The following is a 26,660-nucleotide window of genomic DNA, read 5'->3' as shown; positions in this document are numbered from 1 at the left end:
ACAGTAACAGCCAGGAATGATATAACAGGATAGTAACAGGGGTGACAGTAACAAGTTTAAAGAAAAATGCTAAGATTAGCCATGTGGCATGTGTACTGTAGCTATGTGGTATATGTAAAGACACTGCATGGTGACGAACGATGTAAATAGGGAATGAATGTCCCGCCCTTTAATGCAAACCCCATTATACTTGTTATCATAGGATCCGTTTTGACCATCTGTTTGCCTGTGTCCATTTATGCCCATATATGGAGATATCTGTCAATGTCCATTTTATGCCCATATATGGAGATCTCTGTAGGACCCGTTTTGACCATCTGTTTGCCTGTGTCCATTTATGCCCATATATGGAGTTATCTGTCTGTCTGCGTTCATTTTATGCCCATATATGGAGATATCTGTATCTGTCTGTCTGCGTCCATTGTATGCCCATATATGGAGATCTCTGCAGACACAGTGCCGGTTCCGGAAAACCCTGATGTCAGAATCCGAACCTTTCGTGCCGGTTCCGGAAAATCACGTATCGGGTCGGGTCGAGGCTGGGCACTGCACTACCTGCTGCGGCAGGGAACGCACATGGCGAATTTGAAATAGGGAATGAATGCCCCACCCTTTAATGCAAACCTCATTATACCTGTTGTTATAGGATCCGTTTTGACCATCTGTTTGCCTGTGTCCACTTATGCCCATATATGGAGATCTCTGCAGATGCACGGAAAACCGTGCATCGGGTCAGGTTGAGGCCCGGCATTGCATTCCGCACCGCGGCGTGGAACGCGCGTGCCGAATCTGAATTCGGTAGGACGAACGGTTCTCGAGATACGCGGATTACATACACACACAGACACGCACGCAGAGACTTCTCGCATTTATAGTAAGATTACCTCTGAAGAGGTGTTTTCTTTAAACATTAACAGGGTTGACTACTTGACTAAAACATGGGGACACGATATCTAGAATAACAATCATACAGAGGGACAGGCATAAATCCAAGCCATGATTTCTTTATTTATAGAACAAAATGGCACATTTTCGTAGAATGACCCGGTAACATCATACCTTCTGGCAGTGGAGGCTCTCTGGTGGACGATGAAGGATCACAGGTGGAAGGTGGAGGCTTAATGGTGGAGGGCGGAGGCTCATTGATGAAGGCTGGACGCTCACTGGTTGAGGCTGGAGGCTCACTGGCGGTGGATGGAGGTTCATGGGTTGACGGTAGAGGAGCGCTATTATCAGCGATCACAGACACTGGACAGGGATTCCTGTCTCCGTCTCTAATGCCTACTTCAGACTCAGCTGGAGAGCCACTGACATCGGATACAACGTCAGTTGATTCTCTGGGACAAGGAGGCTTCAAAGAAATACAGAAAGAGATAATTCAGTATAGATCAGGGGTCTTCAACGTTTTCAGGCCGGGGACCCCAAACTGATGGGGAGATGGAGCAGGGACCCCCTACCACCTCGTAGGGTGGGGGGGGTCGGGGCTACGACATATTTTTTATTTTAAACATGTACAAGTTACAGCGAGCAGGGTGGGCCGTACCACTACCATTTCTAAACATGCTACTTATTAACTGAGAACCAATGTCAATAATATCAACAATCTGTCAATTGCATAGTAATCATGTATTCAAGCTATTCAAAATGGATAGAATCATGATTTATTTTTTAACATTTTTTTTAAAGCAATAATTTCGCGGACCCCCTGCAGTACCTCCGCGGACCCCCTAGGGGTCGCGGACCCCCTGTTGAAGTCCCCTGGTATAGATCACTGTCTTCAATATTGATTAAAATAAAAGATTGATAAAATATTGATAAAAAAAGATTGGGGACTTCCCATATGAAATATACTATTATTGCAACGACAATATTACTGCTACAACTACAAGTAGGCTATTGGTGTACTAGCCACATGAACCCTAGCGTCCCTCTACTGGGTTTACAATAATCTATATCTATATCTATATCTACATCTATATACTGTATATCTACAGTATATTAGTGATGGGTGGGTAAGGTTTGTTTTTACCCGCACCGCCACGGGAGCCCAGGGCCGGAATGGGACACAAATTCGTCCCTGGCATGTTGGCGCAGACCGGCCCACCACAACCTGGCGCGAACCGAACATAGATCTACAAGCCCACACCGCCTCGAGGCAGCGACGCGTTGTGGGCTTGTATCAGCTGTTTTATGTTTGGGTGGGACTCCTGGGCCACAGTAGCCTGTGATTGGGCTACTAGGCTGGTATTCAGATGACATACAAGTCAGTGGGCCAATCACGTGATGTCTCTCTGCTCTGTGGGCCTGTGCTACAGAAGAATTGGCCCCCCTCCACTTAGTGGCCGGCTGGCCGCCCAGCCTAAAATTACTGTAATTCTCCTACCTGGTATGCCAGATGCCCTGTCCACCCCTGTCCCGCAAAGAAATATGTAAATCAACCTGGCCCCTTCCCACCAAAAACAAAGCGGCTTTTCAACACAGTAGCAAGTGAAATAAATTGCTTTACAGAGAGAGAGAGTGTTATGGGCTAACCCTAACCCTAACCCTATGGCCAACAATTTACATCAGCGCAGCATTTCATAAGCACTCGTATAATAGACCTATATCCTTGTTTTGAGCCATATCGACGCTCTTATCTGAATGAAAGCACTTGTTGTTAGATTGCTTCCATATCGCAAGATTTTAATTGCTTGTCAATGTAACTTGGAAATAAAATCGGCATGCATGCATGTCCATTATGTATGCTTTTACAAAATGTTATATATTTTCACAGGGATTATTTATTAGTGTGTTAGATATACATTTTGGAGTGGATACATGTGTCCAGATGCCTGTCAGATGGTTTGACAATGCTGCTCCGCAATTGTCTACAATGGCACAAAATGTTTTAGACAAATCCTTAACCACCTCAGAATTTGACTTGAGATCTGATCCTACTGTACGCCAACGTCAAAGTCACGATGCAATGATACATTTGCGGGAATCTCAGTGTATGCCAAAATTTGGATCTGCATCACATTGATAAATAAGGGCCAATGTCTTTGCATTAAGCTATATCTATCTAACGTAGATAGATACAGTGAGTGGCCTACTATGATGCAACATTACAAGTCACATTCAAAGATAAAGTTGACATAAAGATAGATCAAAAGCAACACATTGAACACAATTGCAGATGATTCCAGGAGAAGAGAGATGGGAGAGGAAGAGAGAGGGAGGGAGGGAGGGAACATTGTCTAACATGTATTCTTTACCTAGCTTTATTAAACTAATGTATCTAACCAATCAATCAAGCTTACGCTACCTAATTGTTTGTCATTATTTTATGGGAAAAGGCAATTGTCCAACCAACACAAACCTGAAGCTTTTCTTTCATCCTGGCCTCCTGAGCTTTCAGCTGCTTGTCTGTGTCTGCTGCTTTGCCCAGAGCCTCCGCCACTGTCAGAGTCATGTTCTCCATCTTCTCCTTTACCTGACAGACCTGCTTCTCACTCTGCCTCACCAGTTCAGCTGTCTCCAGGGCACCACTGACCATAGCCTCCATCCTCCTTAAGGTCACAAGGAGTCCATCTGACATCACATGGGTCTGGTTCTCTTCTGTGGCCGATCGGGCTGCTTTCACAGTAGGCGTTTCTGTGGACACCGCTGCATTCCTGTACTCCTTCGCTACATACTCCCCAGTCCAGCCTTGTCCATCTCTCGCAGTGTTGGTCTCCTTGTCACTATGGAGGACTCCCATCTTGCCCCGAGCAGTTTTAGGCTCAGAAACAACCTGCTGTGTAGTTCTCAAAGCAGCCTGTAGGTGGCAGAGTTGCTCCCTCATATCACTGATGGTGTGCTCTGCTTGCTGGAGCTTGGTTTGTGTCTCAGTCAAGGTCTGGTTAGTTTGGTTGTCTTCTGATCTCAGCTTGGCTTTTGCTCCCCCCAGGCGTAGGGTTCTCCGCCAGTTCTCCACAGCCTTGACCTCTGGGCTCTGTGTCTGCAGGGTCTGGTTCTGGGTCTGTTCCTCAGTCTGCTTCTGCCTTCGCTCCTGTTCCCGAACCCGCCACTGCTCCTCCACCTTTTCCCCTCTCTCCTCCCACACAGAGTTCTGCAGGTTCAGCTCTCTCAGCCTGAAACCAGGGCCGTCACAAGGGGGGGAAAAGTGGGACTGAGTTACTAGGGCTAAAGGTGGAGGGGCCTTAATTATTTTATACTTTAGCAGATATACAAGCTCATAGCGTGGCACAGAGAGCTTGTATATCTGCTATTTTTGAAAAGTCATGAAAATGTGTGGAAATCTTTATAGGCCTATGTATTTTTACGCGAACATTTCTAACTCAAGTTTTGCTTCTGGGGGGTCCCTGGAACAATATATTTTGAGATGGGGGTCTGTGGCCAAATAGATATCATTTTGGGGTCCTTCACATGAAAAGGTTTGAGCACCACTGACATAGAAACATAGGTTTTTCAAGAATATCAGATCTACAAGCTCGCAGTTCGCTGCGCTGTGAGCTTAAAGCATGATGCTTAATAATACGTTCCCAGTCTAAATGGGTTAAACCCCCTCCCCCTATGAAGAACCCCACAGGGGGCCCCGCAGTGAATCCTTGTACCCAGGGCCCAGAATTTGGTGCGACACCCCTGAGCCTGAAACCACCCCCCCCCCAAATCATAAACAACTCCCTTACACAGTGTTATGTCTGTAGTCTTGGATGGCTCCTAAAACTGCACTTATGCTTGATAGTTTCTCAGAAGACAGAAGACGCAAAAGACTGTAACTCCTATTGGTTGCGTAACAGAGGTGCCCATAAATACACTGTCTAACAGCAAAACAAGTCTCTCTTTTTATTAGGCTGGGGTACTTTCTCAGAACATACTGTTAAGTGAATAATGCCAGTGACATCCAATCTGTTACCATAACAGGAGAAAGGGAGGTTAAAAACTCACATACGCTTTGACAAGCTGCCGTTTGATGCTTGCTGGTTGCTCCTGGCGGTGTGGGCAAGGCATCTCCTGTGTGATTCAACAGAACCAGTACAATATGGTGGGTGAAAATATAGGCATAGCGTACCCATTACATAATGAGGACATCTGACTGAAACAATAAGCAAAATAATATACATGGATCACAATTCAATTCAATTCAATTCAAACATGAACTAGGAGCATTGTTTATTGTGTTATAGCATGCACTAATTTTCAACACCTGTCCAGGAGGCTTTTCTAAATCCAATCGAAACATCTAAAACCCAATCAAGTACAAATATATACTATATCTTTTTTTAAATAACGATTAAAATCAGACCCAATATAGTATTAACTTAAAGGACAACTTTAGTTTTTTACAACAAGGGTTCATATTTTGTAATTAAAGAATATAAAAGATGAGTGTTAAAATTATTTAATTTACTTAGTTCTTTCTATTGTTTTAGAGATTCTTATTTCAGTGTTTGGGGGCATGCGTACAAGCGGCTAAATATGTCATTTTACACAGAATAAGCCCATTCCCAAGATACAACTCAACCTTTCATGGTTGGATGTGACTTATGGGGGCTAGAAGTGTTACTGTAAATAGCAATAAAGAAACTGCTGGCTTATTGTGTATAAAAAGACATATTTAGACACTTGTACGGATGCCCCCATACACATGCCCCACATTTTAGCCCGGTAAACGTGATAAAACAATAGAACGAAGCAAACATTTTAACACTCACTTTTTCTTTTCTCTAATTAAAATCTAAAATATGAACCCTTGTTGTAAAAAAACAAAGTTGTCCTTTAAACATATCACAATCTGTCTTTAGTTTTAGATCGGTTGGCAGAGTTCCAAGGTTTTGCACACTTTACTGAGAAGGCAGACTGTCCAAAAGAGTTCTTGCACATGGGAACAATATAATCACCATTTGTTGAAGCCTGTGTAGCTGCTCTAATAGAGCTCTGACGTCCAACAGAGGTGAAACATGATTATATAAACATTAAAAAGAGAATGATATTACAAGAAAAAACTCTTTCAAAAGTAAAAACTTTGTGTTTTCTTAAAATATCACAATGTACCACTTTTGTGTATTAATCCCAAGTCCTACTGATCTGGCTTCTTTGTCCATTTGTGCTGCTTTATTCTGAACTAGCCCTTACCCGTGCAAAGATATGAGCTCCCAAATGATGTGCAGTGTGTGGGTTATGGGATGTGCACTGTGCACACAGTATATGAGGGATGGAAAGTAACTTTAACTGGTGCTTGCATGATGTAGGAGCATCAATGTAAGAAACCCGTTTCTTTTAATGGCTCCAGAGATACTGTCCCCCCCCCCCCCTCCCCCCCCCCCTCCCCCCGCCCGCCCGCCTGCCCGCCTGCACACACACACACTCCCCCTTTGTGTGTGATTGTGCATGGCCTGAACAACAGCGCCCCTCCCTTAACATGTGTGGTCACAAAAGGTACTGTAGGCTAAATAGATATAGATACACCATAAAAATGCTATTATACAGCATACGATTTGTGAAAGTGACAAACAGGCTTCACAGTTATGTCAGGTGTGTTCATATGCTGATGGTGATGCGATTTCAGATCAATTGCTCCAGCCACCGAGGAGAAACGCTGAGACAGACACTCAGACATTCGCTAAATTATATGTTAGATATGCTGTTTTGTAGAGAGTAACACTATGTCGTCTGCGAAGTCCAGGTCGTCAAGTTTTGATGGGCCATTACTTGACGTGAATTTAAGGACTGTAAGGATGCACACTGCTGGCTGTAGATAATGGTGATGCATACTGTGTATGCCTGTATGTGTTGAGTATTTGGGGGAAACAGAACAAGGAAATGTCTGTCTGTTTTCTCTGTGCGATGGAGTGATTGTGATATGTGTTTCAACAATGGGAACTCAGTCAGTGATACATTCACTTATCAAAAACCACTGGACATTGAGCAACTAGTACCTGTTGTATATCCTGAATCTCAGTCTGCAGAGAACGGTAGTTAGGAGGATCAACATTCCTACTAAAGAGACTCTGTGGACTTCTGGAGTGTCTTTGAAACCTGCCAGGAATTAGAGGTACAGTAGATCATGCCCGGGAGTGAACATAGATGATTAATACAATGAATGAACATATACAATGATTAAATATAGCCTACATTTAGGTGGAGAAAGAGTAATCGCAAACATGGAAATGTGCAACAGTGATGATGTAATAAAACTTTTGTAATAATTGTCCTTTTTCAAATTAGCTGGTAGAGCAGGGGTTCCCAAACTTTTTTTGTCTCAGGGCATCCCATAAATATTTTTTTAATCCGAGGCACCCCTACATTATTACATTGTAATATAATTAATAAATTATTTAGCATCTATAAAATGTACTAAACTAGTGAAAACAGCAGATCTACAAGCACAAAACGCATCACATCGCGAGGCGTTGTGTGCTTGTAGGCTGTTTTTACTAGTTTTGTGGCGACATGTTGGAATGAAGAGTAGTCACCGAAACGTACGAGGTTTCTGCCCGACAGTGACGATATTTTAGTGATTATGTTGCGAGGAAAACGTTTAGATAATAGCCATTTTGGTTAGAACTGACTGAAAATAACTTTGTACTTCAAGTTTAAAATGATACTAAATATTTTTTCAAGTGTACAAATAAATTCCAAATATTATCAAATTATCTCGCGGCACCCCTGGACTGCTGTCGCGGCACCCAAGGGTGCCCCGTCACCCACTTTGAAAACCCCTGTGGTAGAGGACTGTGTTACATACTAAACTAACTGCTTTAAACATATACAGTATAATCAGCTACTTAGTTAAATGGTAATAGTAAATTAATATTTCTTGTTGTTTGTATAAATGCAGATTTAGAAATCAGTACCATACCCCAGAAGAACTTGCTGCGAATGTTCTTGTAACCTCTGTAGCTCTGATTGCAGCCCCTTCAATGGCAGAAAGAAAGAAATTATACTACACAATAGTTTAAATACAACCATGGCGTAATGATTTTCAGGTTACAGCTTAGAAACAAACAAACATGCTACTATTTTGATTCAAATGGATGTGTAGTCATCAATGACTGTCATTACACCAGTATATCCTTATACATACAAATATATTATAATACTACATGCATTAAATATAAATGTTCTATATAATATTATTTTTACATCAGTCATGACTCATATCTATTTTAGATAAACATACCTCTATGATGTTGTGAGTTTCCACATGAGAGCTCATCATTTTAGCCATAAGATTGTCTCTCTACAAACATTAGAGACAAGTAAAAGAAGTTGAAAAAATACAGATTTTCTTATTTTCGTTGTGAATTGAAAGTTATACTACCCTAGCAGACAGACCTTTGAGATGTCTCTTTCTTTTAGAGTCAGCATAACAAGAGTATCCTCAAGTTCAGCCTGTGAGCATAAAGAGATTTCCCTTCAGTAAGACTTCTCTTAAAAGAGGCAGAGACAGACAGACAGACAGACAGACAGACAGACAGACAGACAGACAGACAGACAGACAGACAGACAGGTATTTTTACGATTTTTTTCTTACCCTCAATTCAGCATTAACCCTCCTCAGTTTGTTGACACTGTCCTCAGAACATTTTCTTTCAAAGGACAGCTTTTCATTCTGTGGAAATTATGAATGCTATTGTATCACACCAAGAACAATGCCCATGTACTTTTTTTTCTCTTATCGCCTAAATGGAAAAATCTAGCTTCCTCTAAGACTTGATCAGGCAAAATCTGAAATAATTAACACTACCTGGTCTTCAAGAATCCTTATGTGAACTTTCAGGCGTTCAAGTTCATTGCTCTAAGAAAAGGAAAACGTATTATAATTGGGCAGACATCCAATTTCTGTATGACTTGTTGGAGCCTTGTGTAATGTGTATGGCAGTGGTTCTCAAACCTTTCAGGCCGTGACCTGAAAGGTGAAAATAGACGATCTACATGCTCACAAGCATGTAGATCGGCTATTTTCACAATTTCTGACTCTAATATTTGACAGTTTGGACAATGTTTAAATTGTCATTTTAGAGGTATTACAAACTAAAAAGTCCTTAAAATGTCACTTTAGAAATGTGCAGATACCCTTTATAGACTTAAACTTTATGTTGGTTTGTTTACTGTTGAGTGAGAAAACAATGTTACACATTAAGCTAATCAGCTGGGGACCCCCCAAAATAATTTGACCCACAAGTTGAGAACCACTGGTCTATGGATGGTACCAATCTGGTGCAGCTGGTCTGTGTGCGGTTAGCCCTATCCTGTGCCGCCCTAAAGGAAAGGCGGGCCTCCTCGAGGTCCTCTGTTAGAGACCTGGCTCTTGTCATCACTGACCCCTGGGCACTGCATGGGGGAATCAGCAACCAGTCAGAGCTCATACAGAGTGTTAAACAGAGTGCAGAGAGGCTCAATCTTTATGTATTTTCTGAAATGTGTAATAAATGTGGTCATTTTATCAGAACCAGTAATACTGACTGCCTGCTGCCAAAATGGTGTTTGGCAAAACACATTAGACTTAAACACTTTCAATCTGCCGTTGTACGTATTTGAGGAATGTTATTATAGGCAAACATTTCCAAAAATAGTGTGCTGATTCAAAAGCTCACAACGCATTGAACCGCGATGCATTGTGTGAGCTTGTAGATCGGCTATTTTCTCTACTTTTGATTGAACAGAAAATTATAACATGGGGCATTTGGTGTCTGCCCGACAGCTACAGTATATATACTTAGGGCAGTCACGATCATGACATTTTACTTGACGATTAATTGTCACTCAAATAATTGCGATTAATGATTTAATTGTGTTTTTGTCGTTACTGTCGTTGTTTGGCTTTGAAGTTGCACATGGCCGATATGACACATAACCTATATATATGAAGAAATGTCATAGTTGACAACTTTATACTTAAAAAAAAAAAAACATTGATAGTGGCGACACGTTGTGAGCTTGTAGATCTATTTCCACTATTTTCGAAAATGTTTGAAAATATATTAACTTTTTTCAACATGGAAACGATTATGACAAAATAATTGCGAATATGTCAAAAAATTGCGATTGGACAATTATGTAATAATTGTGACAGGCCTATATGTATACTATGACAAGATAAATCAATATTGAAACCATTACAACAAAACCTTATCCTTCAGACATACTGAGCTATATTTACCTGTTCAACTTGACACGTAGATCACTAATCTCCACAGAGAGCTGGAGGTTTGTATCTTCACACTGTGTCACTGTTCTCAACAGAATGCTGTTCTGTTCACTCAGCCTGTGGTGTTCATGCTTCAATTCAGCCACAGTGCACAACAGATTGTTTGCATCACTGAAGTGAAATTCATAATTAGATGTATAGCATTAGTGGTTGTATATTAATAATTATATGGATTATGGTGAGAGGGACAGAAAGAGTTCAATAACTGACCAGAAGCACTGGTCCCTTTCTGAGATGACGGGTTTGATTTGAGGACTTGAGAAATCCAATCCTGAAAGTAAATCAATATTATGGAGGGAACAGGCCTGGAATCTAACAGATCCATTCCCAAAAGAACACAGCAGAGAGGCATACCATTTATAGACACTTTGGAGGGGTCTGGATAAGATACATGATTTTCATCCACATCAGTGCTGGAAAATATGAACGACAAATATTAACAATGTAAATATTAATAACATATATTCATAGCTAAATAAAAATATGGCTTAGTTAGTATATATTGAGTAAACAAAGTAGATACTAGACAACATCTAAAATCCACCTTGAAACACTAAACCACATCTAGAATTTACGACAAATACTGCATGCACTATTTATAAAATACTATAAAATAGTGTGATTTGGACTCTGCCGTGGTGAGTGATTCATGGGAGCAGTGTCAGTGATCATTAACAGGAACTGAAATTGTTGAAACTGCTTCGCTACAAAAGAGAACAGATGTAATTGACTGTACTCATGAAGATGGTCTTCTAATCTGTAACGATACAAAATGTATTCCCTTTGCTTTGCGTTTGCTTACCTATCCTGGCTACACTGGGCAATCCATTTCCTCATGGTGGAGTGAAATGTTTCCCTGGTCACAATAGGGTCCTGGCAGTCTGGGTCAAGCAAGTGTTGCAGGGCAGTCAACCTGTATTGCTCTGGACTCTGGCCTGTCATACTCTGCAGGAAATGCAGGATTGAGGAGGCTAGAACCTCTCCTGATGACAGATGACAGAAAATAAGAGTTAGGTTACTAACCTTAACACATAAAAATGATGACATATGAGGATGAGGATGATGATGACGATGTACTGTAAGAGTGGTCAAAAACTTGTGTCTTTTGTACCTGTGTTGTTTGTATTACATGAATCATATGTAATATCAAGAAGCTGTTGTTCTGAGAACCCATTGGATGGAATATCCTCAAGCACCTCCTCTGGCTCTGAGCTGGGTGACCCCCATACTAAATATTTACAAAAAAAAGTTTAGATTATGAGTACAGTGGTTTGAGAATGCATGATCACCAGTCACCACTGGTTCAAGTCTGCTCATAACATAACTCTGCCTGCATTTAACTTGAAGGAATTGTTTGGCCATTAAACGAACACTGAATAGAAGATATCATATGCTAGTTAGGTGCTTGCATTGCAATATCATTCCCAACATGGCATTTTATGCATCCCTATAACAACAGAAGAGCAAAGTGACACCATACTGTAGCTCACCTTCATTGATATCAGACATTGGGTCTGGTTCTATGGAACTGACACCTGAATCCATGGAGACCTGTCAGGGCCTATCGCTGTTCTTACCCAGGCTGAGAGTTGACGAAACATCAAATATATGAATTCCATTCATCAAGGCCATAACTCAAACTGCAGGCTACACAAAAGAAGATGCAAAATGTATCATGCATGTATGTAAATTAAAAGATCTAAGATGTTGGTAAGTCTTCATTAGATGGATGGAAAGAAGAGAACTGGTTGAATAGGCTGCAGCAGATAATGTTAATGCTTAGTACATGTGGCCTATGCAAACAAACTCTGAATACACCACATGAAGACAATTGAAGACAATTTCCAGTTTTCAATTATACAATGAGATTGCAGAAAAGCTATTTACTTCTATATCCACTTAAGAAAATGGCTAACAAATCATGAAACAAACTCTTACTTCTCAGTCTGGAGCGGTTCTTCTGTTCTGAAAACAGTCAAGAATAGTCATATAATGTGGTGCCAATCTGGGACATCTTACTGTACCGTTATCAGAGGACGTGCAAAAGATACTCCAAATGAGTATATTACGTACATGCTTGTTTTCACTTCACATCAAAACCAGCTGACATCCCACCCACACCACACCACTCACCCCCACTCCCTCTCCTCTTCTTCCTCCGCCCTCTGTTTCAAATGAATGCCTCATTTGTCGTAAACAATGCAACATGTCAGCTTGAAGATCTGTTCTCTTCAGCTAGCGTACCCTCGTGTGATGTGAAATCTTATGTGTTTTTCATTAGCATTCATTTAAACACATCAAACTAGAAAAGTGAGGTCCTATGGATAGAGGATCTTCAACATGCAAATCCCATTTTGGGTTGACTGGATGTGTCAATCATACATTTTGGAAGGCAATTAAACGATATGGAGTATAACATTGCACACTGTACTGGATCATCAGTAAATGGTTGAACTCCATACATAGCCTTATCCGTGTGTTCTGACCGACACCCCAGAGCGAGTGCATTCGCAAATAATCACCAGCACCTATCCCCATCCTTCAGTAACAAAGTGCATAACAAAACAAGTGCATTCAAGAACATGTAACACAGTCACAGACCCTCATTTTACACCATCCTTGTTTACAAGATTAACAGTTTTTTAGACTTAATTTATGCAGTAAATTAAAACCATGTTGATTTTAAGATCAGTAGACTTGGACATTTGGTGGGCCATACTTTTTATTTTTTGAAAATCAAAAGAGGGGTGCTCAAATAACAGCTGTGTGTAGAACACAAATCTGAAGATTTATTTTTCTTCAATTCTGATAAACCTAACCTAAAATTTGCAGTTGATTATTTCTCCTTTCTCCTGGAAGAAAGACATTAAGTTGGGAGGCTTTTATAAAGAATTCCTGTCATCTTGGTCAATCATGCTGGTTACAACAGAAACAAACTTCCTCTAAAAACAGAGGATTTCAAAATAAGAGTCACTTAGTGAACACTAGATTTATTTTTGAACGGTGTCAACTGCTCCCATTCTTGACTGAGTGTGTATGTCTCTATATGTACGTGTGTGCAGTAGTAGTACAGCCTCAATTGCTGCAATACCACTGGGTGACAAAGTGGTGCTGTTGAGCAGCCCAAGACGTGCCAAAGCACACTGTGAGCTTGTATGTCTGCTATTTTGTAATTTGGATCACTGCCTGTCTGTCCGTATGAGTACTGTGCTGTTGAGCCTGCACCGTGAAGTTCACACAGGTGTGACTGATGCTATAAATAAAAGCGTTTTGTTTTCAAGTCTGCTCATGCTACCATGTTAGTTAGTTAGTTGGTACATGTCTGCTCCTAGGACTACTTCTGATGAACACCAGATGGCACCAAAGACAACAGGATTTATATCCCATTTGTCATTAAGAACCGAGTAGAATTCTGTGCTGTTCACACCTTTGAGAATGTCATAACCAGAGCCTTTATTGGAGAGTTGCGTCACCCTGTTCACTTCATGGGGCCAGGTCTTCTATATACACATATTTGCGAATAGACGGAATAGTGACAAAGCGGCAAGCGCAAACTTTACAGAATGCATTGGAGTCTATGAAGGGAAAAAGTGACGTTTTGAGTAACATTAACCATGTGACCAGCGCTGTTTCTGACCCGCATTGGCAGAACCAGGCTCTGCTCTGGTCATAACGGCAGACATTATTTTATGATAATAACTCAAATTACAATTTATAAATTTATTAACATAATGTATATGAGAAAGTATAGGCCTACAGTATAAACCATAGTCGGGGATATCTTAAAAAGTCCTGGAATAAATTCCTTACCAAAACATTTCTTCACCAATGTGTTTGTAAAGTTGTCTAGTAACACATCTCACAAAGACTGAAATTCAGTTTCTCTAGGAAAATCTTTGACAGCTAGGGTAATTCTGGTTCTCATTCACTCACTATACACTATACTATAGGGGAAAAAATCACCCCCAAAAAATATGCTTTAAGTGGGATGTGAGGGGTCTAACTACTAGGTGTTTTTAATGATTCTGAATCCATTGCAAGCATTTGTTTTGCACAAAAGAAAAACATTCATTGGGCTAAAAACAGCCCATAAAATGATGGTTTAGTGATGAGTCATCACTTTTCACAGTGGTATGGGGGTCCATTTCTAGCCCAAGGAATGTTTTTGGAACAAAACAAATGCTTGCAATGGATTCAGAATAATTAAAAACACCTAGTTAGACCCCTCACATCCCACTTAAAGCATATTTTTTGGGAGTGATTTTTCCCCCTATACTAGTATAGTGTATAGTGAGTGAATGAGACCCAGAATTGCCCTAGCTGTCAAAGATTTTTCTAGGGAAACTGAATTTCAGTCTTTGTGAGATGTGTTACTAGACACCTTTACAAACACATTGGTGAAGATTTTTTTTGGTAAGGAATTTATTCCAGGATTTGACACTATTTCTAAAGATATCCCCCGACTACCAGTAAGACTCCCTAAATCGAGAGATAAGCGACCGGGGTCAGGTCCCATACACAAACTTTATAGAAGCCAATGGTAGGCAAATCAGGAGAGAATATGGGAAATAATGACATGACAGATACTGTGTACCGCTTTGCGTGATTTTAGGGCAAAATCTAAAACATTGGTCAATTTCTGTAACATTGTGCACATTTTCTATTTTTAAATCAGCCAATACATGATGGTACTTTCTTGCAATCACACATACAATGGAGAGACTTTACCTTTCCCAGTAGCAGAAATAGACATTCTGGAGTTGAAGCATGACACAGAAAAAGGAAGAGGAGGCATTTCTGCTCCTGTCTACCAGAGCCCTCTATTGGAGGGTCGCACCAATTCCGTTCACTTCATTGGGCCAGGTCTGCGAATAGTGACAAAGCGCGAACCAGAAGTTTACAGAATGCATTGGAGTCTATGCGGGAAAAGTGACATTTCGAGTTACGTGAACCACTAGCCCTGAAACATGACGGTCGTGTCATATACGACATCATGATGATTGATTGATTGATTGATTGAATAATTTATTAGAAGGTTGCATAGGAAAAAGTACGGTTTCATGATGATGACCTGTAGAAGTTAGAACAGAACAAATCACTGGTAGGTCAACTAAAAGGAGATCCTAAAAGTAGTAGTTTTCGGCGTATTTACCCAGGAACCACTTTATGTATCTCATATAACATTGAAAGACAGACGGAACACAGTACTTTGCATAGGATAACATCAATTACAAGCAGAACAATAGAATAAACAGAAGAAGCAGATATTTCAGGGCTAGTGAACCACATACCTGTCTACTAGCCTACTCCCCTTTTCTGAAAAGGTGTTGCTTTGAAACAAAAAAACAAACTATAAAACATGATAGCCACATTAAATGTGAATTCAGACAGGAAAAGAGGAAAACCCCACAGTCTTGACTCTTGACCAAGTTCCAACCAACAGGTTCACATGAGAGGGCTTTGAAACACCCGGACGTATTTCATGAAACACCTCCCTTTGATTCACACGGACATATTTGACGAAACACCTGTTTGTTTCCCAGCGGAAGTGGCCGCAGAGCACGGGGGGAGAAGTCCTGTGAAGTTAAAAACACAACGGCGAGTGGATTTTCCGTCATACAAGATGTCTCGGGGTTCTATTGAAATCCCTTTACGGGACACGGATGAGGTAAATATGTATCTACTATGTATCGATATTATTGAAAACGCCTTTGTTATCAATATTTGGCAACGTCAAACTTCGCAGCTATCCCCGTTTAGCTAACGTTAGCTAATATTGGCTAGCAAGATATTGTCATACCATAACCAGATATACAGGTAGTCTTGCTAGTTGTGTGTGTCTTGATTAGCTCTGGACCAGAGCTATGTCTTGATGTAACGTTAACCCATACAAACAAGCCTACAGACTGTCCGAAGCAATATAAAATCACATATTCCTGTGAGTGGAATATTCACCTTATGGTAGTGGTTGGTTCTCAAACTGTTGCATGTCAAGGACCCCCAAATGGACACTTATTAGCCCGTGGACCCCCATTTGAAAAGATATGCCAGGGGCCCCCATAAGGGAAGATTTTAATAGCAGTGATTACCAACCATTATTTCAAGGACCAATTTGACATGCATTAGGCTACGGACCCCCATTTAATAGCATTTTTATCTCCTATTTATTTTGTAAAATCAATGTTAATTTAACTCTGAGGAGTTAGAGACCCATAACCATAAGTGTCCATTTGGTTCCTAACTATCATTTAGCTGGGGACCGGGGGACCCCCTGGAACCCCGTCAAGGTCAAGGACCCCACTTTGAGAACCAATGCCTAGTTTTGCTCGAATTTTATACCACTCAGCATTTGACGTGTCATTTGCGGCTGCACAAAATGTAGACGTTTACTGTAAAGTTATCCATAAATCCACATTATTGTTTATTGCTAAATATGTTTGCACACACAAGGAGTTTGTCATTGAAATTGGTGCATTACACAGATTAAGAACTATCAACTCAAAATATAAAAATAAGCAACCATACAACAGAAATAGCTAAACGAAATGCAATATACATTTTGCACTATGGCAATATAAATGGTTATAGACAACATACATTATAATATACAATATATATACACACCCTACAGCAATATAAACAACTATATATGCTGTATAATGTACTGTCCTATATTTGTTGCTAAGCAACTCCTTACAACTATGGCCCCTGGCCAAACAGATCGCTTGATCAGAACCAGCTGTACAGTGTGTAATCGCTACTACACATTCATGGTCCTAATATATATAGCATTCTTCGGTAACTGCAAAATACATAATATTGCATTTATAAATGCATAATGTTTTAGTTTATTAAAATATGCCCTCTGTCAGTAAATGTTAAACAAATATGTTAAACAAATGCCTTGAGTTAAATTCATCACTGTTAATCTGTGTCCTGCAGGTTATTGAGCTAGATTTTGACCAGCTGCCAGAAGGAGATGAGGTTATCAGTATTCTGAAGCAGGAACACACACAGCTGCACATATGGATTGCCTTGGCGGTGAGTGAAATGTACAATACTAGAGTTATTAAAAGTGGTCACTGGTCTTTCATTTCATCCACAATATATATCTTTTTTTGTTCAAGGTTTCTTTATTGGTATTTTCATAACACATATATCAATAAGACAAAAGCATACAAAATAGGGGTATGTTACCCCTACCACTCCCCAATGTTCCTGCTCCGAAAGAGCCACAACCCTGGTATCTTGTTGTACCATTAACAAAAGAGGACAACAAACAAATAAGACACATTTACATACATTGAAAGTTTAAAGAAAGTGTTCATCCATAATGTTCTTATCTAATAATCTGCAATAGAATCCTAAAGATAAGGAACTTTAAGACCTTGTATTGCTGTCTTGCGTTCAGCTGGAGTACTACAAGCAGGGGAAGACGGAAGATTTCGTCAAGCTGCTGGAGGCGGCCCGCATCGACGGCAACCTGGATTACAGAGATCACGAGAAAGACCAGATGACCTGCCTGGACACGCTGGCAGCGTACTATGTGCAGCAGGCGCGGAAAGAGAAGAACAAAGATGCCAAGAAGGAGCTCATCACGCAGGCCACACTGCTGTATACCATGGCAGACAAGATCATCATGTACGATCAGGTAAACACTGCTGTATACCATGGCAGACAAGATCATCTTGTACGATCAGGTAAACACTGCTGTATACCTGTGGTTCTCAACCTTTGGGTCGGGACCCCCAGGGGGGGGGGGGGGTCCCCAATTATTTTGGGGTGTCCCCCGATGATTACGGTAACTTAATGTAAAACATTGTTTTCTCACTCAACAGTAAACAAACCAACATAAAGTTTAAGTGTATAGAGGGTATCTACACATTTCTAAAGTGACAATGTAAGGACCTTTTAATACCTCTAAAATGACAAATTAAACATTGGCCAAATTGTCAAATATTAGAGGCAGAAATTGTGAAAATGGCAGATCTACATGCTCACAACGCCTCGCGTGAGCATGTGGATCTGCTATTTTCACAATAGAACCGTGTTATACAAAATGTAATGCCTCAACTCTTAGTGCTTGTCAGGGTGAGGGGGGTCCCCAGTTAAAATGGGATTATTTTGGGGGTGGCGGCCTGAAAAGGTTGAGAACCACTGCTGTATACCATGGCAGACAAGATCAGGTAAAAAAAAAAAAAAAATCACACCTGTGTGTGTGTGTGTGTGTGTGTGTGTGTGTGTGTGTGTGTGTGTGTGTGTGTGTGTGTGTGTGTGTGTGTGTGTGTGTGTGTGTGTGTGTGTGTGTGTGTGTGTGTGTGTGTGTGTGTACCGATTTTTGTGACATTTGAAGAAAATATGTAGGAAAAGGAGCAAAAAGTGTGTTTTGGAGAAAATTCAAGATGGCGGAAAATCTATCATGGCGCAAATGGGCGTGGCCTATATGGGGAGATGCGTCATGACCCAAGAATCCAGGGAAAACATATTTTTAATTTTCCGACCTACGGTTCAAGAGTTACAGGCCAAAACGTAAAGTGGGGTGTTATGGCGCCACCATGCGGCCAAATGACACAATTATTTTTTATTTAATCCTTGAAATCATTATGAACCTCCTCTCCAAGTCTTGAAACTCTAGCCCCTATGGTTTGCGAGAGACAAATAATTGAATGTGAGTTTTTGCGATTCCCATTATAAGTCAATGGGGAAAATTAATTCACTAATAAATTAATATCAATTAAACTATAGAACCTTTCTCTTAGAAAAGTAATAGCCCCCGATTCCCGAGTAAGCCGGTCGATTTGACATATGGCGCGAGTGTGTGGTGGCAAAACTGTGGGACTAGTGGCGTGCCGAAGTTCAGGCTACATACAGACACACACACACAGACAGACAGACAGATACACAGACACACAGACAGACCCACACGGCCACGTATAGGGAGCCTGTGCTTCACACAGCTCCAAAAAGAAACGGCCTGACAAAATACTTGGTTAACCCATTAACGTTGGGGACATGAGAGGATCTGTATTGGTGCATAACGACATGCGCTTCTTTCAGAATCATTTGTTGGGAAGAGCCTGTTTTTGCCTTCTGGAAGGAGATAAAATGGACCAGGCAGATGCCCAGTTCCACTTTGTCCTGAACCAGTCCACCAATAACATCCCTGCTTTGCTTGGTAAAATTAATATTAAATATTACATTACATTTAAAAGGAGCCAGGCTAAAATCTTTTTCTTGATATAATATGTTTAGTTTGAGAGCAATGTTCTGGGTCAAATTTCTTGCACGTGAACATACTTTGCCAATAAATAGATTCTGATTATGTAAAACTGATGTACCATTTCTTCAAACGTTTCTTTCTACAGGTAAGGCTTGCATCTCCTTCAATAAAAAAGACTACAGGGGAGCACTGGCTTACTACAAGAAGGCTCTACGCACAAACCCCGGTTGTCCAGGTAAACTAACTACTATTAACCTTTACAAAGAAAACTAAGCCTGTAGTATTCTTGATCTCACTGTACCCACCTTTCTCTGTCATCAACTAGCTGAAGTGAGGCTTGGCATGGGCCACTGTTTCGTCAAGCTCAGTAAACTGGAGAAGGCCCGACTGGCTTTTGGTCGAGCCCTGGAACTCAACTCCAAGTGTGTTGGAGCCCTTGTCGGCCTGGCGGTACTAGAGCTCAACAGTAAGGAACCAGATTCTATCAAGAATGGGGTGCAGCTCCTCTCACGAGCCTACACCATTGACCCCAGCAACCCTATGGTCCTCAACCACCTGGCCAACCACTTCTTCTTCAAAAAGGTAGCCACTTTGTAATCTGGTATATCCTTTTTTGCATCTGTACATCAGGGGTCTTCAACCTTTTTAGGCCAAGGACCCCTTAGTTGAGAGAGAGATGAAGAAGGGACCCCCACAACCTGTTTAGATTCCATATACTTTCATATTTCGACCGCACAATCATCAGTGTATTTTGGAATCATGTCAATTTGTGTTTTCAGATATTTAACCACTTGAACCATCGATACTTTAAAAAAGAACTTGACCTTTCACTCTGTACTTAGTATGCTCATTTTCCCCTCTACACCAAGGCTCTTTGACGAAAATAGCCGATCTGCGAGGCGTTGTGAGATTGTAGATCTGCTATTTTTGTCTTAAGTTCTCCGAACATGGATGCTAGGGTTCATATAAATAAGGAGGGAAAAAAGGTTTCTATCACACAAAGATTTGGAGGACCCCTTGTAGTAACTCTGGGGGTCCCAGACCCCCTGTTGAAGACACCTGCTGTACATAATTCTGAGTATTATTCACACCATGTTTTCTTTGTTATTTCCAGGACTACAGTAAAGTGCAACACTTGGCACTCCATGCATTCCACAACACAGAGGTGGAGGCCATGCAGGCAGAGAGTTGCTACCAGTTGGCCCGTTCCTTTCATGTGCAAGTAAGAGCCAGAGCCACAGGGATCTGTAAAACACTCTCTCTGAGCTGGACTTGTGTTAAAGCTGTTCTCTCTTTTAGGAAGACTATGACCAAGCCTTTCAGTACTACTACCAGGCAACACAGTTTGCCTCCTCCACCTTTGTGTTGCCGTTCTTCGGTCTGGGACAGATGTATGTGTATCGACGAGACAAGGAGAACGCGGCACAGTGCTTTGAAAAGGTTTTGAAGGCCTACCCCAACAACTACGAAACTATGAAGATTCTGGGCTCGCTCTATGCTGCATCTGATGATCAGGAAAAACGAGACATTGCCAAAGTATGTACGCTACGCAGTTTGTCCCTTCATAATTGGTATCTCTTTTCACTGTTCTGTGCATTCCTGTCAGACGCATTCAGTGAACTTTCTAAATGTAGGCGTGTACCTTTTTTTCCCTCTAGGGCCATCTGAAGAAGGTAACAGAGCAGTACCCAGATGACGTAGAGGCCTGGATCGAGTTGGCTCAGATCCTTGAGCAGACCGATATTCAAGGAGCTCTGTCAGCTTATGGTACAGCTACTCGTATCCTCCAGGAGAAGGTTCAGGCTGATGTGCCCCCTGAGATTCTCAATAACTTGGGGGCTCTCCACTTCAGACTGGGCAACCTTGGAGAGGCCAAGGTACCTAGCTAGTACCCTGCCAGACTGTAAATTAAGCCCTTATAGCTTAGACTCACCAAAAGGGTTGCAAATAGTGATCATCTTCATAGAGATTTTTCTGTCAATTACTTTTTGAATTGATTGGAAAATCGAGAAGCATGCATCAGTGAATCAAAGCAAAAGATTTTGAATAATTTTAGAAAATTGTCTGAATCGATTTGTTTGATTAACACTTATTGTATACTTTGTTACGCAAAATAATGAACATATCTGATCTACGAGCTAGATCTACTTTTTAAAATTGCATATAATATACAAATTGTTTTTTATTCTCTTAACTGTTGCACATCTACTCACCAACTATGTACTAAATTGTATACTAACTACGTATACCAATTATGTATATTTAAACTATAGCAAACCATGCTATAATACCTCTTCCATACATAGACTTCAGAATTCTTCAAGCTTCTCAACAGCGTGCATAACAATAAAATAATAATAAAAAAAGGTAGTGGCTATCAACACATCTACATTGATCCTACAAAAGTAGTATCAGTAGTATCCATAATGCTAAATTTAACGGAGAACTATTATGAATACAATGTAAGCAATTTGCAAGCCAGTATTTAAAAGTTGTCATGTTTGTTCTTGTATAGAAATACTTTCTTGCATCTCTGGACCGGGCCAAAGCTGAGGGAGAGCATGATGAGCATTACTACAATGCCATCTCTGTGACCACCTCCTACAACCTGGCTCGCCTGTATGAGGCCATGTGTGAATTCCACGAAGCTGAAATACTTTACAAAAACATCCTGAGAGAACATCCCAACTATGTTGACTGTAAGCTGACACAACAATGCAAAATAAAGTATAATTGCGGTAACAAAATCCTTCACATACACATTTCTAATGGCATTTCAACTTCTGTCCGTCTTTAGGCTACCTGCGTCTTGGAGCCACGGCTCGTGACAAAGGAAACTTTTATGAAGCTTCTGATTGGTTCAAAGAAGCCCTGCAGATCAATCAGGTATTGTAATCCTTAATTTTTTGTATAGTTTAATTTCATCCAAGATTCACCACCCACTGTCACTCTGAACTACTAATTTTGAGTAATTTGCCAGTGGTTAGCAAACAGTTTGACTGGTGGGTAGACCTCCTCACCCTATAGTGGAGTTTATATTATGTTCTATAATCAGATTGTTCTTTGTTTTAAAGGATCACCCAGATGCTTGGTCCCTGATAGGGAACCTTCATTTGGCCAAGCAGGAGTGGGGGCCAGGTCAAAAGAAGTTTGAGCGCATCCTGAAGCAGCCATCCACTCAGAATGACACCTACTCCATGCTGGCTCTTGGTAATGTGTGGCTACAGACTTTGCACCAGCCCACCAGAGATCGGGAGAAGGTATATACTTATCTGTTAAAAACATTTATTAAAAACAAGTTGAACAACTTGAGAGACCTACATTTTTTTCTTTTATATTTATATATATTATGTATGTATAATTTGTTTAGGAAAAGAGACATCAGGACCGAGCCCTGGCCATATATAAACAGGTCCTGCGAAATGATGCCAAGAACCTTTATGCTGCCAATGGGATAGGTCTGTCAGGCTTTATTTTCTCCTATTCGGTGTCTAATATGAGAACTGAAAGAAAGAGAACCCTAGCTTGTATTGCTGGTGCATTGATAGTTAATGTTCTGTCCAGGTGCTGTCTTGGCCCATAAGGGTTTCTTCAGAGAAGCCCGTGATGTATTTGCCCAGGTGAGGGAGGCCACAGCAGACATCAGTGATGTGTGGCTGAATCTGGCTCACATCTATGTGGAACAAAAGCAGTACATCAGTGCTGTTCAGATGGTAAGGAGTGATGGAAATCTTTTCTGGTGACCTTTTGAAAAACAAGACTTGTCTTTTCTGTACAATGTCAGATGTTTTTAATCTGCTCCACAGTATGAGAACTGCCTGAAGAAATTCTACAAGCATCAGAACACAGAGGTGCTGCTGTACCTTGCAAGGGCACTCTTCAAATGTGGTAAACTCCAAGAGTGTAAACAGATGTTACTGAAGGTAAACACAAAAGGGTTGTATTTTTTTTCTTACACAATATATGTGCAAATATGTAACAGTGTGCCTTGTATTCTTTTTGGTCTTTACAACAAGGCACGTCATGTGGCGCCCAGTGACACAGTGCTGATGTTCAATGTGGCCCTGGTGCTCCAGAGGTTGGCCACTCTGGTGCTGAAAGATGAGAAAAGCAACCTGAAGGCTGTGCTTAGTGCAGTCAAAGAGCTGGAGCTGGCTCACAGGTAACAATGAACCTTTCTCTGCACTTTTTTGGCCCACTTAGTCTGATCATCCTAAATAGGATAGACTTTATTCTCCCATGGATACATTTGTTACGGTCACGGACCCATACAGAATGTTCTGTTAAAAATACAGTGACAGAAAAAAAAGGATGACATAGCATTACATGTAATGTAAAGTACATCCAATAAAAATGTTATTAAAAAAAATAAAAAATACAGTGACAACATAATGCATACATACAGTACATAGAGAGAACATATAATACGGGATGCCAACAAATTGCACACTGGCCATTGAATGAGACCTTGTAGTCAACGTAATAGTGTGCATAAAATACTAAAATGACGTGTACAGTAACAGTTTAAATATGCATAATACAAGCAGTCTTATGGGGACTTGAATCCTGTTTAATCTTGTCTTTACTTGCTTTGTCACAGGTATTTCAGCTATCTCAGTAAGGCTGGAGACAAGATGAGGTTTGACCTCGCACTTGCTGCCTCTGAGGCCAGGTTAGTGTGAATTTAACCTACTAAAATGATATTCCTGTGGTCACTTGAAATCCTCCAGCATAACAGAGATCCCATCCCCTCCTGCTGAAAACATTAATGACTCGCCCTAATGACTACTAGCTATGGGAATTTGTATTGCGGTTGGATGTAATCTATTTGTGGTATTATGGATGTGTGGTGTTGTTTGTGCTTGCAGGCAGTGCTCTGATCTTCTGAGCCAGGCCCAGTACCATGTGGCCCGTGCACGGAAGCAGGATGAGGAGGAGAAAGAGCTCCGAGCCAAGCAGGAACAGGAGAGGGACATATTACGCCAGCAGTTCTTGAAAGAACAGGTCTGTATGCATTTCACACAAAACTTAACCTAAAAGTTAATACATTTTTTTTTGACAATTTTCTACCCTAGATAAGTGTTTTTGTTTCCTTCCATTATGGTCTGTTTTGCTTATATTTATTAAAAATAAATACATAAAATGATTTCTTCAATTGGGTTTGCTCGCCATTCTGAAACTTTGTTAGGAGGAAAAGCGAACAAAGGTGGCCGATAACCAGAAGAAGCTTCTGGAACAGAGAGCCATGTATGTGGAGAAAACCAAGAACTTACTCACATTCGAAGGAGGAATGAAGGAGACGGCCAAAGAAAAGAAGAAAGGAGGTGGTCGTGTGAGTATCAAAGTACAGCTGTCAGTAGAGAAACAATGTAGTGAGCTTAAAGTTTTCAGTATGAAGAATCTTCAATTGTTTTGTTGTTTCCATTCCAGCGTAGGAAAGGCGGGGACTATGATGATTTTGTCAATGATGGCTCGGATGAAGACCTGCCTGTGAGGAAGAGGAGGAAAAATAAGGCTGGCAGCGGTAGTGAGCAGGAAGAAGACGAGGATGGAGAGAAGAAGCCACGCAAGAAGCGGAGGAGGTGAGTCTGCAGCAGGATATACAAATGATGTTTTATTGTGTGGTCCCGGCAGATCTCTGCTGTGCTACGATTCAAACCTCAACCTGTGTTTCAGACCCACTAAGGGAGGAGACGATGGCAGCGACGATGAGGGAGGATCCAGACCTAGGAAACAACGCAAACCTGGCAAGAGGATTGAAAAGGTCAGAATTTCTTTAGTGCTTTTTTTTTGTGAAACTTGTATCTCAAAACACTCCTGACACTGTTGACATTAATCTAACCTTGTTACCTCTTTCTTCTAGGCCCAACCTGAACGCCTGCCACCTTCCCTTAAAGGGAAGATCAAGTCTAAGGCCATCATCTCATCGTCTGACTCTTCTTCAGATGAGGATGGCCTGAAAATAGCCGAAGAAAGGTAAGATGTCATATTTAGTGTATTGAATCAACATTTATTAACACATTGACAGGTATCAATGAATTCATTCACCACTGAGTTTTTCAGTGTTTTTACCTTATTTTGTCAACCCACGGAATGTGATCAGGATGTAAACAAAAGACACATGGAGGGTCGGGCGATCGTCTTTTCTTTCACTCCAGAAAGGAAAAGTGTGTCCACAATCATCCGTCCTTTAGTTAGGGTCCGTACAAAAAAAGCTTGTTTTGACCAAAATCGCTATCTGAGAAAAGAATCCTGAGATAAATGGATTTTTCTAAATCTGATAACATTAAGCTGGGAGGAGAGAATAAATGTGTTTCTCTTCCCTACTAGAACCCAAAGAGACAGTGGTTCAGGCTCTGAGGATGAGGGTGGCCCGAGGAAGCGTATTGCTTCTGATAGCGATTCTGACGGAGGTGGGAACCGTTCTGGCAGTGAGGCCGGCAGCCCCCGGCGCTCTGCAGGCTCAGACGACTCTGGGAGTGACCGGCCGGTGAAGAAGAGGAGAGCACGGCAGCAGTCTGACTCTGAGCAGTCAGACAACGAGAGCAAGAGGAGCCGCTCTGGATCGGACGACGCGTCTCCGCCTGGCTCGCCCGCCGCAGCAGCATCAGACCGTGGGTCTGAGGTTGGTTCCGACAACGAGGGTTCCCCTCGCCGCTCCGACAACGGCTCAGTAGAGGGCTCCAACAATGAGGCATCCAACCGAGGCTCTGATGATGACAGCGATTAAAATCTCACAAAAACTATTTCTCTTATGATAATGATTTAATGAGTTGTAATATCTACATCTGATTTTAATTGTGGATAAAAAAAATCAGGAATTTCTTTGTTTACTATATTGGCGTAGCATTTTTAGTTTTATAGCCCATACTATTGTGTATGTTCACTAGTTAATGGCTGTTTCATTATGGTTGTTTCATTACGCTGTTAAAAAGGTCTTTTCATAAATACTGGAACTTAACCATCTCCTATGTTCATAAGAAGTCAGATTGTTTCAAGTAAAATGCCAGAAAGGTGTAAACTCCTATTTTCTATCTCCGAACAGACGACACTGTAAATAAAACATGAAAACTAAGTTGTATGTTTGTTCTTGGACTTCTGTCATACGTTATATTCTTCAATCATACCATTACTTAACCCATTAAAACCAGGAAAGCATCCATATAATTTCATTTGAACCGCTTAAAGAATTATAAGACACTTTGGTAGAGGTCTGGATTGTGTATTTACCTTGCCATGATGTAA

The 26,660-nt window shown here is 41.0% G+C and overlaps 2 protein-coding genes across 2 annotated transcripts in view; one reads left to right on the top strand and one right to left on the bottom strand.

Annotated features, from left to right (window-relative positions):
* The window catches only part of mrvi1 (murine retrovirus integration site 1 homolog), a gene marked incomplete at its 3' end in the record, with an annotated part of 39,199 nt that extends 35,634 nt beyond the window's left edge, over positions 1–3,565 (bottom strand). Inside the window, exons 1-2 of the mRNA XM_080730201.1 lie at positions 3,359–3,565; positions 1,060–1,351 (exon numbers count right to left, since the gene is read on the bottom strand). Coding sequence (XP_080586327.1) covers positions 1,060–1,351; positions 3,359–3,544 — 478 coding nt within the window. The 5' untranslated portion in view covers positions 3,545–3,565. The remainder of the gene's footprint in view (positions 1–1,059; positions 1,352–3,358) is intronic.
* Positions 3,566–15,741: 12,176 nt separating this feature from the next.
* On the top strand, positions 15,742–26,454 carry ctr9 (CTR9 homolog, Paf1/RNA polymerase II complex component). The gene is made up of 23 exons (XM_080729846.1): positions 15,742–15,863; positions 17,138–17,236; positions 17,607–17,846; positions 19,253–19,370; positions 19,561–19,650; positions 19,741–19,997; positions 20,530–20,637; positions 20,715–20,951; positions 21,074–21,292; positions 21,931–22,114; positions 22,213–22,301; positions 22,490–22,675; positions 22,786–22,873; positions 22,980–23,128; positions 23,222–23,338; positions 23,432–23,577; positions 24,016–24,087; positions 24,284–24,419; positions 24,604–24,747; positions 24,846–24,997; positions 25,092–25,179; positions 25,279–25,391; positions 25,746–26,454. The coding sequence occupies exons 1-23, from the start codon at positions 15,819–15,821 to the stop codon at positions 26,143–26,145; spliced, it is 3,477 nt and encodes a 1,158-aa protein (XP_080585972.1). The 5' UTR covers positions 15,742–15,818; the 3' UTR covers positions 26,146–26,454.
* The last annotated feature ends 206 nt before the right edge of the window (positions 26,455–26,660 follow it).

This window comes from Nannobrachium achirus (genome assembly GCF_963921795.1).
Source record: "Nannobrachium achirus genome assembly, chromosome: 7".
In the NCBI taxonomy this organism is placed as follows: Eukaryota; Metazoa; Chordata; class Actinopteri; order Myctophiformes; family Myctophidae; genus Nannobrachium; species Nannobrachium achirus.
Note: the sequence above shows the minus strand (reverse complement) of the source record. Positions and strands in the feature narration are given on the sequence as shown.

What these genes read in the sequence shown, in the direction of transcription:
- ctr9 (XM_080729846.1), top strand. Translation starts at nt 15,819, where the DNA reads ATGTCTCGGGGTTCTATTGAAATCCCTTTACGGGACACGGATGAG. An exon ending in TTATGCTGCCAATGGGATAG is followed by an intron (nt 22,874 to 22,979) that starts GTCTGTCAGGCT and finishes TGTTCTGTCCAG; the next exon opens with GTGCTGTCTTGGCCCATAAG. An exon ending in AGAAGAAAGGAGGTGGTCGT is followed by an intron (nt 24,748 to 24,845) that starts GTGAGTATCAAA and finishes TTTCCATTCCAG; the next exon opens with CGTAGGAAAGGCGGGGACTA.